This window comes from Apostichopus japonicus, chromosome 8 (assembly GCF_037975245.1).
Source record: "Apostichopus japonicus isolate 1M-3 chromosome 8, ASM3797524v1, whole genome shotgun sequence".
Taxonomy (NCBI): domain Eukaryota; kingdom Metazoa; phylum Echinodermata; class Holothuroidea; order Aspidochirotida; family Stichopodidae; genus Apostichopus; species Apostichopus japonicus.
In genome coordinates, this window is record NC_092568.1 from 2219847 (window position 1) to 2240137 (window position 20291).

The window sequence follows — 20291 nt, forward strand, 5'->3', positions numbered from 1 at the left end:
ACCAAGCTATGCTTTATACTAAACCATATTTGTAGATCAATTGATGAAACTTACGTTGTTTTGTAAATGGTAACATGATACACGACATATCTACCGTGACAATTCCGGAAAATAAATTTGAATAAGTAATAACTTAGCAGACAATAAAATCTGTGTGACGTCAACGGAAATTGTCTGACGGAAAAAGGCAAGGGAGTATTATAGAACTTGGACGTTTATGAATATGCGACTGCATTATCTCTGTAAGATGCCAACTGTATAATAAGTCACCAACGTGGGTCGCGGTCATAGAGATAAATATAGATAATCCATATCCAAATCTACGGTTATGATATTACAAACTCGACTATGACGTCATGTTCACTCAACATTAGAGGTCATTTAATATGACTCTAAAAGTTTTCAAAAGCCCTTTCTAGATTTTTATTATTCTCCTAATTATTCAAAAAGTGAGTTTTCAGTTACGCAATTTATTGTCTCAGTGTCTCAAATGCTTTGATGGTTGCAATTAAGAACATCTTAAAGTTTAATAATGAGAGACATTGAAATTCAAGCAACACTGATGATGCTTAATGCTCATAGCTTTATTGGAAGATACCTTATAAGATTGGGCTACCCTGACAACCATTAAGAAGGTACTTCCGAGAAGTACTGCCAGTTCATTCCAACCCACCTGCATGTGATTGTTGATATTCTATAAGAAATCTATTGTTACCGTAGGATTGTACTATACCCTTGTGCTGCCCTCACTTGCGTTAGATATGCTTGCTAGACGGCCAGCTAATCAAAAATGAGGCAAAGACAGGTGAAGCGTTCTGTATTTACCCACTTGTATTAATGTGGTCAAACTGTGAAACAAGATAAATGATTCATAATAATACTACAATAATACTTACGTCACTGTTCACACGAAAAGCATATGTGGCTAAAAACAGTGTCATGTAGCCTAGATAAATAGAGGGCGACATATCTGATGACCAACGGCACCAAAATGTCTTTCCTTTCTCAACAATGGGATGAGAGAAGAAATAATCACGTACTAGATGACATCGACCAGGCCACACCCACATTAATTAACGGAGAACAAACACGACAGAAAGAAAAGGAATAAAAGATCACTTTTCGAAAATGGGGGTAGCATCAAGAACAACACAAAAAGCTGCTTTGTTAATTCCAACACGGTACCGACATTATCGGTTGTTGCCAATTATCTGCATCAGTTTTAGTGGCGAGAACCACATATGCGTGCTGAAATGCTTTAAGGGAAAAGCGCGCACATTATCGTGAACTTACTCGAAAGAGATGGTTTTATCGAAGAACGACCCAATTATGCGATATATTATACAGGGGCGTCGGAAGCTATTTGGGATTGGTACGGCAGATCAGAGTGTGGCCATCTATCATAATTATCGGGGGGGGGGGGGGGCCTTTGGTAGGTAAAACTAGGTAATATAGAAAATTTTGCAAAAATGCCTCCCAGATTGCAGGAAATGGCACTTCCCGAGCTTGAAAACAAGACCTGCCAGAGTAGTCACATTTAGCCTACTTGCCGTCATCATTATTGAAAATTATTGAAAAATATACCTCCCAGATTATTTTTTGCCATTTTTTTATCTTAGTCCTACTTTTTTTTTGCTCCGTGAATATTGTTAATATTGTTATATATTGTTATAACAAGAATAATGTTATATTATTTTGAAATGTCTACGAGCGTCCCCACCTTTAAAGGTAGGGGCGCTCGTAGACTTTTAGAAATAGGGGGCTTTGATTTCAGTGGTTTTGCGTGTCACCGATTACTCACATGACTTTTCTGAGTGGTCACCTAATCGTAGCTGTACCTGACTGTGAACGGTACGGTACTGTGTGGCAAGCTATGGCCGCGAGTGATGTACGTTTGTTTACTGTACGTTGGTCAGTGTTGTGCATATTCAAGTTGATTGGTAGTTAGCACAGTGTTTACGTACGTATTTTACATACAGCCCGTTTGCAGTAACACAATAACGAGATTGTAATTTGAAGTGAAGACTTCAACAAATGAAGTGGATGCCAGGTGACATCATCGTACCCCCCCCCCACCCACTGGTCTTGAGTTTGCTCTCGAATCCTCAACGTGTGTCATAGCGTAACGAATAGGTAAGTTAATTGTATCCTTTGGTTTCCTTTCCCATAGTTTCTTTGCAAAAGGACTTACATTGCAGTGAAAGCAATGCCAGTATCAGATAATGTTAAGTATATACATTTACCAATACACCTGTCATTATGCAATTATATACAACATTAATCCATAAAATAAATACATTAAAATATAAAGTACTAGTAATTTTCTGATGTCCTGTTTAGTCTCCCCCCCCCCCCCTCCACTCCCAAGACGTCAATCTAACATACATATACGACTGTATTGAAAGAACGCTGCAGTGAAAAGGATTTCTCTTAAACATAACTTTATTTTTCTTATAGCTGTTTCGGGCAAGTTTTTATCACATCGCGAGGAATAACCTAATGCAGGGGTTCCCTAACTGGGGTGCATGAACCCCCAGAGGGAAGGGTGAGTCCATCCCAAGGGGTTCGTGAGACGTTTCTGAAAGTCAAAAGTAGAGTACTTTTTGTTGAACTAAAATCTGATATATCATATAATTTAGTAATGTACAAAAGTCGTACCTATCGACAAGCTCTTTTCGCGTTCCATACGTATATGTTGATATATATGTAGTGCCGTACCGTGCATTTTTCATTACATTTTTACACTATGAACTTGATATTTTACGAAGCACTGTTATGGGTATTATAGTATAATGATGATTCAGATCGTGTCTCGAAAAGTTGGGGGTTCGTGGACAACTCTATCGCCCACAGGGGGTTCGTGGGGGGGGGGGGTTAGGGAAACTCTGACCTAATGGATGGATGCTTCGGTTATTGCTTCTCCGTTTTTAAGAAGAACAGTTGACAATTCTTTTCACCGCTTGATATGTACTCTTATACAATTTCGAGTACTTTCAGTGAATGGATAACTGTATAACAATAGTAAATAAAACATACCCCATTGTGTAAGCTGCGGCTGCATATGATCTAGGAGTTAGCTTGCAACAGAATATATCTGAAGGAAAGTGACGAGGAATTTCACTGTGAAGTGAAATTTTGGGGAGGGGAGACACATTGGAACGGATTTTAATCTTCCTCGATAACGAAAACAAATCGAATTGATTGATTTTCATATTACTTGACATCACATATTTCATTTTACATGGTAATCATTAATTATTTAAGCCTAATTACTTTTATTTTTCAAATGTTTACCTCAAGTATCATGCCAGAAAGACAAACATGGTCACCATCTGATACAGCTTAAGTAGAGCAATTAATTCATCCCTGTGACTTAAAATTACCAATTCCAACTTGGAGCTTATATAGAACCTATAGAAACATCAATTGTAAGTTGGGGACATGTTGTGTTTTAGTAACAAGAAACATAATATGATTTGTTTTGATTTGATTTTATTCGGCAAGATATCATTCTTCATCTACATACAAACAAAAATTGCACATAAAGATAAACATTTAAAATACAAGATGGGAATATACTTGAATGCATCAAAAAGAAAATAACATGCCAAGGATAACCCTTTAAGCTAAAAGCTTATTTCCAAAGGGGTCCTTATAACCATAAAAATTCAAAAGATAAGAAATAAACTATTAAAACATCTAAAACATGCATACAAACACTGTAAAAAAGAAAGATATTTACAAGCTAGACATTCATATGATTTAAAAGGTAGGCTTTGGCATCTTTTTTAAAATTGTATTTCAGCAGGATGGATTTTATGTTTTCAGGTAGCCTGTTCCAGTTTTTAATTGCATTGTAATAAAAAGACCCAGCACTGTGCGTTTTAATTTTGGGAAGTTGAAAATTAAAAATACTGCCTCTTGTGTTATGGCTATGAACACTATTTACTCTAATAAAACTCTCCCTCATATAAACTGGAGAGGTACCATGGAAAACATTAAAAACATGATTAAGACGAAGCTGTTCAGCCCTAGTGTTGATGTTCAAAATACCAAGAGTTTTAAAGTCAGCATGGTTAATGTGATAATAAAAATCTTTACCCAGAATGAATCTGATAACTTTGTTCTGGGCACATTGTAATCTACGAGCGTGGTACTTAGATATACCTCCATACCAAGATGAGATGGAATAATCGAACAGACAGAGAACAAGGGCTGTACAGATGGTCTTTTTCACATTTTGATTAAAATAATTAGCTTGCCTGTAGAGGAATTTGAATCGAGAATTTGTTTTACTAATAATGCCAAGAACAATTTGTTCGCCATCAAGGTATTGGTTTAACTCCAGACCGAGGTAAACAACAGAATGTTTGGCCTTAATCAGCTGACCATTACAAACAATTGAGAAGTCAGTATACTGACCAAGTTTACGTTTCAATAGACCCATACGTAACACTTTTAACGAAATAGTCTTCACAATTATTGCCCCCAAAAAAGGTTTTAGTTTATACCCTGGCAGATAACTAAATAGTGTTTAAAAGTGATGAGTTGTAGACGAAAAACCACATAAATTGTTTACTATGAAATTGTATATATCAACTTCGTGCTCTTTGCTGTAAAATGTATTTACCTACGATCGTCACTACGTGTCAATGAGTCTGTAATTGACCATGCATCGTGGGGTGTTTTCGTGTGGATGAGTGTGTAAAATCCTCATTCATCATGTGCATATTCAAAGTCATTAAAGTTGATATATCTTTGTACAAGGACCAAACCCACAAATGCTGTCATATTAAAACATGTTTGTACTCTTTGCTGAAAAATCCATTAAATAAATTATTAATTCATTATGTAAATTCAGTGTGAGTATAGGTCTATATACATTAATATAATATATGATCAAAACCACATAAATTGTTTACTATGAAATATAACATATCGACTTCGTGCTCTTTGCTGTAAATTTTATTTACCAACGATCGTCACTACGTGTCAATAAGTCTGTAATTAACCACCATTGGTGTTTTCTTGTGGATGAGTGTGTAATATCCTCATTCATTATCTGCATATTCAAAGTCATTAAAGTTGATATTTCTTTGTACAAGGACCAAACCCACAAATGCTGTCATATTAAAACATGTTTGTACTCTTTGCTGAAAATTCCAGTAAATAAATTATAAATTCATTATGAAATTTCAGTGTGAGTAGCCTATAGGCCTATACATTAATATTAAAATATGCAATTAGAATGACAAGGGAAGGGAAATAACATGTTGAATGAATTGAATGTACTCTCTTTTAAATCACGTGTTTGTGACACGTCCTGCATGACGTCTATAAAACAGGAAAGATATACACTTGAATGTTAAACAGTGGCGTAGGAAGGTACTTTTGAGTGGGGGGGGGGGGCTGAAGACTGATGGCCGGCCTGGGGGAAGGGTCTAAAGGGGGAGGGGGTGTCTTTTTTTTGCATTTCCAGGTGGCCTCAGATGCAATTTAACACACTTCAACACCCACTCCATTTTGTAAATAATTTTGCATTTTCACCTGGCCTTAGATGCAATTTGGTGCTCCAAATGGGATTTTTTTCTGCCAAAATGTTCTGAAAAAGGGGTTTTCTGACTTGCGAAGCGGGGTGGGGGGCTGAATGATACTTCTTCCCCCATATCTTTCACTGGGGGGGGGGCTAGCGCAGGGAGGGGGCGGGACAGTGACTTATTTGGCCCCATGAGCTCGATATGGCTCTCGACGCCTCTGTGGATATGTATTGTAATACTGAAAACGTATTGACCTATATATATAATGCATCTCAATGATGACTCACTGCTCATAATTGTCCATCTTTTAATCACCTAAAGATTTCGCATGTAAACAAAGCAATTAAATTGCAAATTTTTGGTTTTCAAAAAAAACATTTGATTTATTGTGCTATAAATATTTTACATTTATAAATTGTAACAAATTTATTTCAATGATTGTAAAAGAAAAAAACAACTTACAAATCATTTTACTATTCATCGTCTAAACAGAATAAAACAATTGGTTAAAAAAAACTCATTTGCAAAAAAGAAAAGAAAAAGGTTTTAAAACAAACCGTCTTCACTAAAGATAATGAAGGGAATAATCTCATCTTGGAGAAAATATTCTAATCTATTAAAAATGCAAAGACGCCAGCATACTTTTTGATATTATGGCGTTCATGAAATATTTTATAGAATTTACCCATAACCACTAACCTGCCTGGGATAGACAAACAAAACTCCATCAAAGTCTTATGTTGTTCTTCATAATGGTACCCGTAATATATGTATATATTTTTATTTTATGAAAACCACTTACACAATCATTTCTCGTAAATAATTGTCCCTCTTATTGCAAAAATCTGGCGTCGGTGTGTTTCACCAAGCAAGAGTAATCCTGATTGCTTCAATATACCTATACTGGAACTCTAAATTTCACCTTAGTGTTTCAATTTACTGATCAATATTGATGATTCTTTCCACTTCACCGGCGGCCGTGTATCTTACGATATCATAGGGGCTTAATAACGCAAGAAGATGATTTTTGTCAATATATTCCATACGGCGTCACTTAAAGCACTTTCAACCGTTGATTGCTTTGTCTCTCATATATTGGACAAAAGGCGACAAAGAGATTACCAGAGCTGACGTAAGAATTTAATAGGATGGCATTAGGCCCAAGTTTAGTCTTCAAATATCATGGCCCCCAAGAAAATATTAAAAATTAATATATAAAAAGGAAGTAAAGGAAAACCTGAGTACTACAATTGTTCCAATAGCTACTCCTGTTATCGGTATATTTGTCTTAAAAATACGCTTAGTATACCGTAGTCTCTGGAGAGCACCTATAATGCTAAACTGATGACGTCACTTGCCCTGTGCAGGCCTACGTGATAATACTAATCCATTGTTTCATAAATTCTAATAAATCAACCAAAAAATATTCTGTTAGGTTAATATGTAAACAACAGAACACGGTTGGATAACATTCAACCACAACTTGGCAACGAAAAATGTGTAACACGTAGTAAACAGGCCTTTCGAGGACAGTGTAGTGTGTTCAAGTATATACTTTTATCCGAGTGTCAGGTACTTCCGAGTACTTGAGGTTCCGATTAACAAGTGCCATAGTCCGAGTGCTGCTTTTTTTATCCGAGTACCAAAAACCAGTGTTCGAGTACAGAATGTTAGAATTCGAGTACTTTTCGAGTGATATATGAATTAAAAATTTAATAGAAGTACAACTTCATGGTGACTCAGAACAGTCATCCTTCGAAGTCACCCTTTAAATGAACTCCAGTTTGCAGCCGTTTTATGCCTATAGTAATTAATATGAAATTATATCTCTGAATATTACTTGCCTGTAAAGACGTTCCGTCGAGGTTTGAACGTATTATTATACAGAGTAGTTCAAGAACTGCGCTTCAAATATCGGCTCATTTAAATACAAATTACTGCATCCCTGCCACCACTAACCCTCCCCAGAGGTGAATCCAATATTTTATATTTACAAACAGAAAAAGTTGCGACGCCCGGCGGTCTTTGAAGCCGGCTCGGAATGCAGTAATCTGGGAGAATCCTCCTCAGGTCTAAACACAAGGTTGTGCAACTAAATAGTTTTGAATGTTTGTGTGAGCTTTTAATGGGTATGTATGCCCCAATATTCCCCCATCGCTGAATCCACGCCTGCCCCCCCCCACCCCCTGACACCTTCTTATCCCTATCTGCGACGAATGAAAGGTGTAAATGACCCTACTAGGCACTTGAATTCTTGCTTGTATTCCTCCGATTGTCAAGATTTCCAGATTTGTGCAAATTTGAAGACGATTCAGTGTACTTATGCATCGTTAATCCGCGGCTGCATGAAAGACTTTTTGCTCGGTTTTTTTTTTACAACATGACGAACATTTTCAAGAAGCCCATTATTCGGCTTCAAGATAAATATAATAACCATTCATGTGGTTAAAATTTTGTTTATTCTTTCGCAGGAGGTTTCCAAGTACCGTCCGTCGATATCATCTCATAAGTGATAAAATTATTCTCATCTCCCACGAGATGCACTATCTCCTGCAGTAAACTGCGTTAAATACATAAGTTACCCCACAAAACAAATATCACATTCCTATCGTTATTTGTCTGTTTTCGAGATGTAAAAAAAAACCTTGCTTTATTTCGACTGACGTTGTGTTTTGAACACGACTTTTTACACGTAAACCTCTTCTCGAGACACCACTTTACTTTCACTGAGTGTACTATAACATCTGATTCTGAATGATAAATCAAAATATTTTTTGACAAGCTATCGTCTTCATATACAAATAACTGAATGGGAAAAGGTGCTGGGGGTAGGGGTAGGACATGTCTTGTCAAGTTCGTGCCTTTGCATATAAAGTTATGTTTCCCACAAAATATTGCACCCAATTCATGTTGGACTCATGTAATTGTTTGCAATTGCTATCTTTTGTGAAAAGGGTTGGGGTACAGAAGGGGGTAGGTCGGTGTGAGGAAGGAGTGGGGAGGGAAATGATAGGGTGAGGTATAGGGGTAAGAGTTGATATTTTTCATTTGAAACCATCAGTTGCTCTACCGAAAACAAATGATTAAGAGAGCTTTGCAAAAAGAGACTGTACCTATATAAACTCTAACTCTTACAGCTGTTCAGATGTAACCATTGGCGTGCGCAAGGGATGTGGGGGGGGGGGGTAGGGTGGGAGGGGACATGTATGTCATAACCGTCATTTGGTTCGGGTTACTGTTCAAGGGACGCGGTATATAACAATACAAGCAACATGCACTAATAGTAATTATTTTCTAATGGACTATAACATATCAACAATAATTTTGTGCCTAAAGTCATCCTATTAGTTTCAGTTGTCATCCAATACATCATATGGCAAGTTGTTAAATATATGCATATTCGTTATAATATCAACAATCAAATTTATTAATTTTCAAAATCCGTGTCACGATTATACAGCATTTTCTATATAAGAAAGATAACCATGATGTGGTACACATGCCTGGTGATATGTGCGCTTGGCAGGGGCAGGCGCGGCGGAACGGGAAAATTATTGGGGGGCTAATATGTGGAGACTATCTAAGCGGAGCGCCACCATAGGTTGCCGCGGAGCGTACAAGAAAATTTTGGGTTTTTCAAACCCCCCAGATGGCCGGAAACGGCACTTCCCGAGTGTTTTATGCTGCGAATACCTAGCCCTAAAACATGGGTCTCAAGCCTGCAATTTCTCAGATTGTAATTTGTATATTCGATGGTGTTTTAAGAGAGTAGCTATTACTCGACGTGTACTCGCAAAGAGGTTTTTGAGTGTAGTAAATTACTACTTGCAATTAAATGCAATAATTACAAGGGCGTCGGAAGCTATTTTTGATTGGTACGGCGGTTCAGAGTGTGGCCAACTATCATAATTATCGGGGGGACGTTTGGTAGGTCAAACTACGCTACGCGCCACCATGGTTGGCGCGTAGCGTAATGGAGAAAATTTTGAAAATATGCCTCCCAGATTGCAGGAAATGGCACTTCCCGAGCTTGAAAACAAGACCCCTGCCATGCCAGAGTAGTCACATTTAGCCTACTTGCCGTCATCATTATAGAAAATTATTGAAACATATACCACCGAGATTTTTTTCCCCCATTTTTTAGTCCTACTTTTTTCTTCTTTTTTTTGCGTCGTGAATATTGGTCCGGCGTTCGCCGGACCTACCCGTACCGGCTCCGACGCCCCTGAATTAAATAAATGTCATAAGAAAAAAACAGAAAGCATTTCTTAATGTCAACAAATGGGTAATTCCAAAACCATGTGCAGTTGCCAACAAATTTCTATGACCTAGCACTGTCATCATGTCATGAATGCATGTACCCTATACAGTACAGGTGAAATGCTAATATTGTGTTTTTGTTCGTTTAATAATTGATTGCGTTTAAACATAAAGCCATGTTCCACGCCTTGCGTGTACTCGTAGTGTAAACGCAAATGTTGATGAGTGTAGCGTTTAGCTTATTACCGTCTTATTTAAAACACTAATATTCGATGAGGCATGATACAGACAATCAATTATCATATTTAATTATTACACCTATGTAGTATACGTGTGCATCGGACAGATCGACAAGTATGCATTAAAAAATGGGCAGATGCACGTTTCGGAGCCTTGGTAAATATTGGGGGGGCTTATCATGCATTTGCCCCCTCAACTTTTTCATTGGGGGGCTGAGCCCCCCCCAAGCCCCCCGGTTCCGCCGCCACTGGGCAGGGGTTAAAGCCCGAAGCCAGGACCAATTAAGAAGCCAGGTAAAATATGGAAGGAAGAAGGAAAATAGGGCATCAAAAATATACATGAAATATACATAAACAAAAATGAAGAATGCAAAAAGATGGCCCAGTTATAATAGTTCCTGGCTCGACCTGGTTATCGGTGCCACTGGCACAGATTTACGACATGTGAAAAAAATGTAAATGCTGATGCTCAGCGATGTTTGTGATGGTGTGAAGACTCGTAAATGGTGTGAAGACTCGTGCAAAAAGAAACGTCTAATGCCGGTAATCTGACCTAGTTTCGAATGAGGTGTAACAGAAGTGTTAGACACCACCATCGATCCCAGAAAATACAAACACAGCTTGCTACCGTCGGTAATTAGACACTAGTGTACAGTCAATACATGCAGCTATATGGTCAATACCCACAACACATTGTACATAGCAGCGATGGACATCTCAGGTCCAGATAAAAGATAACAAGGTATCTCGTTTCATTACTATCTGCACTTTGTAGCGACAGAAGGAAAATTCACTTGCAAGCAACAGAGAGTTAACTTTTTTTCAGAGGGCGGCACGCGGTTTGGGGCGAGTCTTCAATGCCTTTAAGGTTACTACGCAACTGTTAGTAGAGTAGACCTTATCATTATTTTAAGATTAACACCGGCACAAGTATCTATACCATCCAAGCAGGGTCAGGAGCGGTCAATTAAATTCTAGATATTATTCAGTTGTAAATCTTGCATTTGGCTGTGATTTGTTGATCGTACTTCACTCAAATTTGAACTTTGACGAGGACTATCAATCCGCATGCATTTACTACAAAGTATTGTCTTCATCGCTTTATTAAACCCATCATTTCTCAAGGCGTATATGATTGGATTAATACAGGAGTTCAGAAACAATGGGTACTCGCACAATGTCTGTATAATAATCAATTCTGTTAGTGTGTACTTTCCATAAACCTCATATGTAAACTGAAAGCTACTTGGCAAGAAGCACAACCCGAATGCTCCAACAAGCATAGCCATGGTAACCAAGCCGCGGCGTTGGTTCCGTGCGTTTTGATGTTGTTTTTGGGTCATTTCGCGGAGTCTGTGTACATGTTGTGATGCCTTGCGTAACATTATCATGTACAAACTGGTCATAAGTAGGAAATATACCGGTATGAATCCAGCAATCACCAGAGTGAGTATATCCTGTTCGGCACCGTAACTCTCCGCTCGACATGTCCATTCTCGTTCCGTAGTGTCTGGTATGAATATTGGCAACACACCAAACGAAATATTGTAGAACCATATTATTGACATTACTACCTTAGCTCGGAATGACGTCACAATATTAGGATACTTCAACGGTTTGCAGACGGATATGAGTCTGTGAAAGAGAATAACAAGACTTAAATAGTTTTTTAAACCACATGGATTGTACAATAGCTGCCCCAGTTCTATTCGATAAGACAATTTCATTTAAAATTAAGCTAAACTGAATAGAAAGGTATGTGATTGTATGTTAAAGCAGCATTCTCGCCTTATATCAGGAGAACCATATATAGTTACTGACAGTTTATCGATTAAGTGTAATAAAATTGCTTGTCCTGTTCACGGACATATTCCAACTTTGCGAAGAACGTTTTTTGAGATGTTCAAGCATTAGAATATTATTAATCAATGTGGCTGGCCTTCCTAGTTTAGAACACATCCTAATATAGTCGTCAAACCATTTGGAGAAAAACATACATACATACACGCACACGCACGCGCACACCGACACATTGACGATATCATCATAAAGCGAGGACATGAACAAAGGGAGTACTATTGTCAAATAACAAATTAAATTATGTATTGAAAATATTTCCAGGACCAATGTAAAACGAAATGAATGGAATATTGTGTTTTAGAGTTAATTTTCATTTCGAAAATGGATTAAGATTCACAATACATAATTGTCGATTCAGTTGGACTACCTTTTAGCATTAACCACGGAAGATGACCACACGTTAAATACATAGACATAATTCCAGTTCAATGATCGCCGCGGAAACTACTATGCGTTCACAATGCAGCGCCCTAACACGGGGGTTGTGCATGACCCTAATATTATTTTTACTTTCGCTGGGCGGGATCGCTGCCGAATTACTTTCAACGCTCCAGCTTTCTCCCCTCCAATCTCAAATATATGTCGGGGTCATCCGTTAACGTTCCGTATAAAGTCTGCAATATAGATTGTATACTCTGCTCAGTCCTGTGAGTTATCCCTGCTCTTCCCTGGGGGTCATCCCTGCTCTTCCCTGGGGTTATCCCTGCTCTACCCTGGGGATTATCCCTGCTCTCTCTTGTGAGTTATTCCTGCTCTACCCTGGGATTTATCCCTGCTCTACCATGTGAATTTTACATATATAGTCACTGTCGGGTCTGTTCAGTTACTAACGAACTTAATTCCTTGTACTCTGAAAACGCTGTTCTATACAGGTATCGATCCCTCCCTCTGTAAACCCACCGCAGTTTTTGAGGATGGCAACACTGCAGGCCAGGGGAAGGAGGGGGGGGGGGTATATACACGTTGTGTATTATTGCCATTTGAGTGTTGTATATGTAATTGTCAACATGTATGGTGTCTCCTCTTCCCACCTCCCACAGCCATGAGACACAATCCTAACCATTGTTATTGGTCTTTGTGATACATAGATAAATAGCATGAACATCTTCCCCAAACAGCTAAGAAAAATCTTATTCAATTTCGGAGATATCATATCAGATGTAAGTTTTCTCATTACACAAGGATAAAGACTTGGTCAAGTCTAAAGACTTGATTCAGACTAAATACGACATCATCGAACCATATGTGTTTCATATTTTGTTATGTTTTTCTTGTATGTTGTTTCGATAATGATACTGTCACTGATTGTTATGTATACACATTTGCTGGCTATATTCGCGGACTGTAACAAGTTTTCATGTCTAACCTATACCTGCAGTCAGCGTCCATATATAGTTGCTTGTCCTTGAAAGGATGTATTGTGTTTCAGAATATGCATATGTAATTGTGACAAGTCTTCGACTTGTGTCAAGTTACATACCTGTATTGGTATTAGCTATAGGGTAGCTTATACTTCAGTATGAAATTTGATATTACGTCGCTCAAATTTAATGGTAAGTCGTCCTTAGAAAAACGTCTTTTTTTCATGGCATGGACCATGTCAATACAGCAATATAAGTTAAACTTGTAGAAAAATAAAATAAAAACTATTGTGATGACAATCATAGCGATATATGTTTTCGTTATGCAGATTTGGCTTCAAGCATGTGTTGCGATGACGTCATTATTCGGTAGGCTTTTTTTTTCTTCAAATTTTGCAATTGAGGTCTATCCAGTTTGCGGAAACAGCCTAAAGTATATATATTATTTGGGAGCTAAGACAACCATCGTAACATAGTCCTTTGATATTAGTCTGAAAACTCGAGCAAGTCTAAATATTAATATATTATTAATAAATTATACTTTGTTCATTTTCTTCGGTAGAAGATTATTTGCTATGTAAAGTATCCACGTATTACCGTAGCCTACATTATGTATATTCTCATTGCCTTCAGGAGCGTTACTGCATAATTTAACCTTGAAAATATGAAAGCAGCATCAAAGAGAAACAAAGAGATTTCACTTTCTATAGCGCATGGGAGAGTCCAGGGTTTTATAAAGGACGGGTGTTGCAGGGGGGTCGACATGAATCCGACTCTCCCATGTGCTGTATAACTAAGTTTTACGTATGGTTGCAATGGAATTCACGTCCGCCCCCCCCCCGGCATCCCCCTCCCCCGATCCGCACCTATAGCGGCATTAAATGTAAAATAATTAAATTACACATTGAAAGAATGGAAACCTAAGTTATAACTTGCAATTGACGTTAAAACCATATTCTCTCCCAAGCGAGACATTTTATTTTTCTTAACTCATTGTGGGAGTTGTTTATATGATCCTCTTCATGTATCAAATACTACAAGATAATTATGACAGCTGTTATTGTAATCTTACCTGTCGATCGCAATCGCTATTAGGTGATACGCCGAAGAAGCTGTGAGAACCACTGTCGGCAAAAAGAACAGAAACCCGGTAGACGACCAGCATGTTATTGGACTAATGACCAGTCGACCGACCAAGTGTAAAGGTAACGATATAATACCGGTGAAAAGATCTGTACACGCCAAACTGATCAGAAAATAGTTTGAGACCTTCCTCAGAGACGTCGTGTTTACGAACGCCAAGATCACCAACGAATTTCCCAGAATGATAAGTAACCAAATTGGCATGAAAATGGCGATGTATAATATTGTTATTGGTAAACTAAATGCGAGATAGACGTCATTATAAGTGTTGACGATGATCCCATCCGAAAAATTATAAATGACTGTTGAAGTCACAAAATCAAAAGATGACGTTGAATTGACAGTTTGTTCAAACTTTGATGAATCCATGGTAACCCGCTCGCCGATGAAATACCTTTACTATACATGAACTCCACGTTGTTGAGAAGAATGTGTCTCGTAATGTTCGGTTTTGGGAAAGTCACTTTCGAACAAAGTCAAGATTTACAAAGTGATGGATCCACACAAGCTTTATGTAAACAGCTGAGACGTGATGATATAAGTTATACCCGCATTGACTGGTATAGTCAGCATGAACTATTATGATGTAAACAGTCACATTCGTATGTGTGTGTTCACCAAAGATAACGCTAACACTACAGTTGAATAGTCTGGCAACTATGTAAGATGCGTTGTCCGATGCATGCACGGAGTGAGCTTTCATAATCGCTACAGTCGACTAAAAGGAGAAGCGAAAACAACAGCATAATCTAAATTACCCATAGAATACTTTCTAATAGAATATTTCGGTGTCCAACAAACTATTCTTGACGTCTAAATAATAAATCCAGTGAGATATATAAGATAGGCTACATAGCCATATATATTATGAACGAGTGACACACGTACCAGCAAATTAGCATGATATTTCCCAAACGAATTGTTCTACGATCCTTTTAACAAAAAAGTCTTTTAAAGTGTTCATGTCGGATTAGCAGAGGGTCTTGAACGATGCTGAATAAACGTTAAGTATAGGCCGAAACAGTATTGCCAAAGACTCTGTTTGTAGTTCTCGTACTTACACTGGCGTTTACAGTAGCATATACATGCATACATTTGTATACATTCCAATATAACTATTGTATATATAGTGGCAGTAATTTGTTCTATAGACTAAACCGTCTAAAACAGTTCCCTAACACACTCATAAAACTACCAGTATACAAGCTGGTTTGGTAAAGGTCAACTCTCACGAAGTTTCCAAAACAGCAGAAAACACAGACTTTGCCGAACTCCCGCCATTTCCTGGGGAAAAAAACTGAAGTATTTATATACTATATATACGCTGTTTGCGTTATAATCATGTCGAAGTTATTGAGAAGCGTCAATCACTGATGTAATGCGTTTGAGCGACTCTCCCTCTCTCTCGTGACAAAGTATATTTGCATTGACCATAGACCTATACGATTTAGTTGGTTTAATTGTGGCTGTGTTAAATTTGAACGGTAACCTTCCTACGACAAAAGTATTACAATAGATATATAATAATTATAATGACCATTCGTGCTTGTCGAACTTCAAAGACAAAACTCTCCGTTTCGGATACTGGCGTAGTTTATGTTTTTCAGTTAAAGGGATAGTATAGGTTGGCTGAAGTTAATTGCTGAATATATATATATATATATATATATATATATATATATATATATAAATAAATAAATATATAAATAAATATATATATATATATATATATATATATATATATATATATATATATATATATATATATATATATATATATATATATATATATATATATAAATATATATATATATATATATATATATATAGATATATAAATAAAATATATCTATATATACATATACACACACACATATATATATATATATATATATATATATATATATATATATATAGATAGATATTTATATATAGGCCTATATAGATATCTTTAAGGTTAAATTAACATAGCATCTTAAATGACAACAATATTTGTTTTTCTTTTTTCAAAGTTTGGTGGTATTTTGTGAATGAGTCTGGTTACAACAAATTGTGTGATGTCACCATGCCAATTCAGATGTAAATATTTTTGTTTCACTTATTCACAAAGGAAATAATATTTCTACGAAACAGTTGTGTTTTTGCGTTGTATTGAAATTCTAACTACAGAGAACCTTGACAGCTGAGAAAACGTTTCTTAATGTATCAGGTTTCAACGATAAATCAAATATAGGATTATAATTAAGTATTAAGATTTTGAATAACATGTACGGTGATGACATCACAGACCACCTGCTGTGATCCACTCCAGGGAAGTATCGAGGGATTAGCTTATATAGTCAAAATAGGTAATATTCAACAATTACCGTATCTTCAGTACGGGGAAATATATCAAAATGGTGGTCTCAACTGACAGTGAAGTATAGCTCACACTTGTGAAGAACGTTTGTCTTATAACATCAGTTTAACCACATACTCTGATCAACCCCAGAGCCTGAATCGATGGTTTAGCCAGGTTCTATTCAATCAAACATATCAATAGTTGGGGATTTCAATGAACAAGGTGGACTGTTGTTGAATATTTTCTTTTCCACAGAGGTGTCACATTGTCTGCCACTGGAATATCCCTTCAAGCAATTGAACAAAAGTCCTGCAAGAATCCTATAGGATTCCTGTATCTGGAACAGGATTCCTTCCAAACGTACAAGATTCCTTCATATGCATGCAGGATTCCATGATGCAAGTACAGGAATCCTACATAAGCATGTAGGATGTGGCCAAATCCTGGCATACTAAATCCTGCAGGATCCTGCACAAAATCCTGCAGGATCCTGCACAAAATCCTGCAGGATCCTACAGGATTTTAAGCAGGACTTTTTTGTATTGGATAAGTCCCACGTGTCGTGCTACTTTGGTTAGGAGCATACAGGGATTGGTACTTAACCACGGTATCCTCACACGACTACAGCATTTCAACCATCCTGTTTTCAGTGGCGTTACCAGACTTTTCAGTCTGGGGGGCACAGGGGGGAACCAGCATTTGATGGGGGCACTTAGGTGGATACGGATCGCCGTCCTGGTGGAGGGGTCTAAGGGAAGGGGGTGCCCCCTCCCCTTTGGAAAATTTTCGCATACGGAGGATGGGCTAGATGCAAAATGGTGCCACATTTGATGCTTAATTCGATCTGAAGATATCTCCAGAAATTGCTATTTTTGAGGTCATGATTTTAACAACTCGCAGAATTTTGCAGAGAACCACATGCTGTCGATATTATGCCTAACCCTATCAATAGAACCATCATTGTTGAATTAATGTGTGCATGACCCCCGACTCCTTTCTTGTCCTTTTCGTTTTCTTCCATTATCTATTAAGATGTAACAGGTTCCAGCATCGTTATTGGCTCCTATCAGGGATCTCACCATGCAATCCAATGAGCACTGACACATTCAATGTAAATATCGACACCTGTTGTGATGGCGCGGGTTACGACTTCGATACCCGACGGTCAATGATAAACTTTTACATTTTTTCGCAGCTCATTTGAAGAAAATACGAATTACTGTGCTTCTTTGTCCTTATGAAAAACCAACTCAGATGATGGGAGTTGAATATAACAAAATATATATATATTTTTTTACCAACCCAAATCTCAGATGGGGGGCACTCGGGGGGGGCACTAGGTTTTCCAGGGGGCACGTGCCCCCTGCCCCCCCCTTGGCGACGCCACTGCCTGTTTTGTGACTTCATTTTTATATTAGGAAATTAGAACACATATTGTCCAGCTCCCCGTACCCCTCCCTCCTCCGTAATTCCATATTTGCTGTCACTGGTGTTGTTAACCCTCTCTCGCCAGCCTGAGGCTCAGTAGATCACCATCATCGTCGACGGCGATAATTGGAAATCATATTTCATGTAAGTAAATCTTTCTCATGTAAAGACCTTGCATGAACCCTGGAAGATAAGCATTATAAGTCATTGAATTCATCAGTTAAATAAATTATAAATCTATGGAAACGATATGACCAATTAGCAATCGTTATTAAAACTTTAGGTGTGGTATAGCCTTGAAGGGCCAGGTGAGATCCAGCCTATAACTGTACTTTAGACTTAGTGTACACGACGTCTTGACAAATGGATAAGGTGTTCCTTTTAGGCAGAGGCGTACGAGTCTAATTTGATTTTTTTTTTGGGGGGGGGGGGGTTGCTGTAACGACTTACCCGAAAAATATAACCAAAGTTTTCAATATGTTAATGTGCATATCATATGCGTTCATCGGTTATTACATCACACGCCAATAAGATACAATCATTTTCCGTGTTATTACCCTTCCATATTGGTTAGAATTATTGGGGAAGTCGTTACAATAATAATGATAATAATATTATAAGTTTAACCATTGAAAAACACATTGCACATTATTTTTCTTTCAGTAGGTGCACGAAAAATTCTCAGCATATTGCCCGAATTTTCACAAAATTAGTTGGGACGGGGGGGGGGGGGGGGCTGCAGCCACTCGCCACCTAGCTTTCAGGCATGATACCTGACAGGGCGGCAAATATCTTTTTCTTTTTTCTGGAATGTTCTCAAGTTGTGTGTAACACGGTAATTTCTTTGAAATGTCGACAAAATGTCATTCAAAAGATAATGTATAAGAGAACAAATGGGCAGGTGAAGTTGTACATTTACGGAAGGGCGATAAATCCACACAAGTATGTTAATTTGTTATTGAACGAATCCACCTAGTTGGGACATTATTGAAGTTATTATACTGTACTTTCATATCCTGCTATACAAAGCACTCGTACTGAATCTTAAATGTGCAAAACTAATTCAATTCGCTTTAATTAATAAATTATAATACCGTAACCGAAATTTATTCTTTAACTTCATATAAACAACATTCATATGAGCCTTGGCGTCATGATAAGCGTTGACGATGATCCCATCCGAAAATGATAAATAAATGTTGAATTTACACTTTCTTCAAAGTTTAACTAATCCATGGCACCGCTCGATAATATGTCGTTACATGCACACTGCGCCGTTTGAGAAAAATATGTCTCGGCGTAATGTTCGGTTTAGGAAAGTCACTTTCGAACACAGACAAGATTTGCCAAATGATGGATCCACACCATAAGTCTTCATAACGAACAGATGATGCGTGATGATGCGTGCGTAAAAGTAAACGCATTGACTGGTATGATAAATTAGTCAGTAATTATAATGACGGTACGTTAATTGCTGACGGTTTAGCCTGGCATGTTCACGTGTCTTTACCATGTATAACCACAGCGAAAAGGTGGATATTCTTGCACCTATGATATGCGATGATATACGATATGCGATGTTCAATGATTGTATGAGCGTTCATAATCGCAGCAGGCAAGTAAAGTCTGTCGCCAAAATAAGTATATCCCCCATCGAAATATTATTTATTGAATATGTCGGTGTTGTAAAAGCAATAATTGATGTTTAATAACCGAGTCCGACTCTATAGTCTCTCAAATTTACACGAATGTAAATAATATTGTACAAGGGCATCCTCAGAAGTGTGAAGGTTGGGTCTGTTTTATTTTCATAACAACTTTTAAGCACCCCCCCCCCCCACCCCTTCCAGTCATACCTCGTATCGTAAGCTGTGACCGGTACTATGTAGGTACGTCACAGCGGTGGAATTCCATGTCTTGCGGTTCCAGTCAGGTATGAAACCCACAAAGTGCTTGTGAATCATGCCTATGGGGTACAATAAAGTGCATGCAATCAGTCCGTTTTGTTCTTCTATAATTTTTGAACTTGTGTGTTTCAAGTTTCTTTTTCTCACGTTTCTCGTTCAAAGTGTGTTCTAATTGATTGCTCGCCGTACAATGACAAAATATTAGTGCTGTTCAC

At 37.7% G+C, this 20291-nt stretch overlaps 1 protein-coding gene across 1 annotated transcript; it reads right to left on the bottom strand.

Annotated features, from left to right (window-relative positions):
- Positions 1-7742: 7742 nt before the first annotated feature.
- LOC139971780 (adenosine receptor A2b-like) lies at positions 7743-15223 on the bottom strand. The gene is made up of 2 exons (XM_071978514.1): positions 14330-15223; positions 7743-11671 (listed from the first exon to the last, which is right to left on the bottom strand). The coding sequence occupies exons 1-2, from the start codon at positions 14767-14769 to the stop codon at positions 11011-11013; spliced, it is 1101 nt and encodes a 366-aa protein (XP_071834615.1). The 5' UTR covers positions 14770-15223; the 3' UTR covers positions 7743-11010.
- Positions 15224-20291: the final 5068 nt, after the last annotated feature.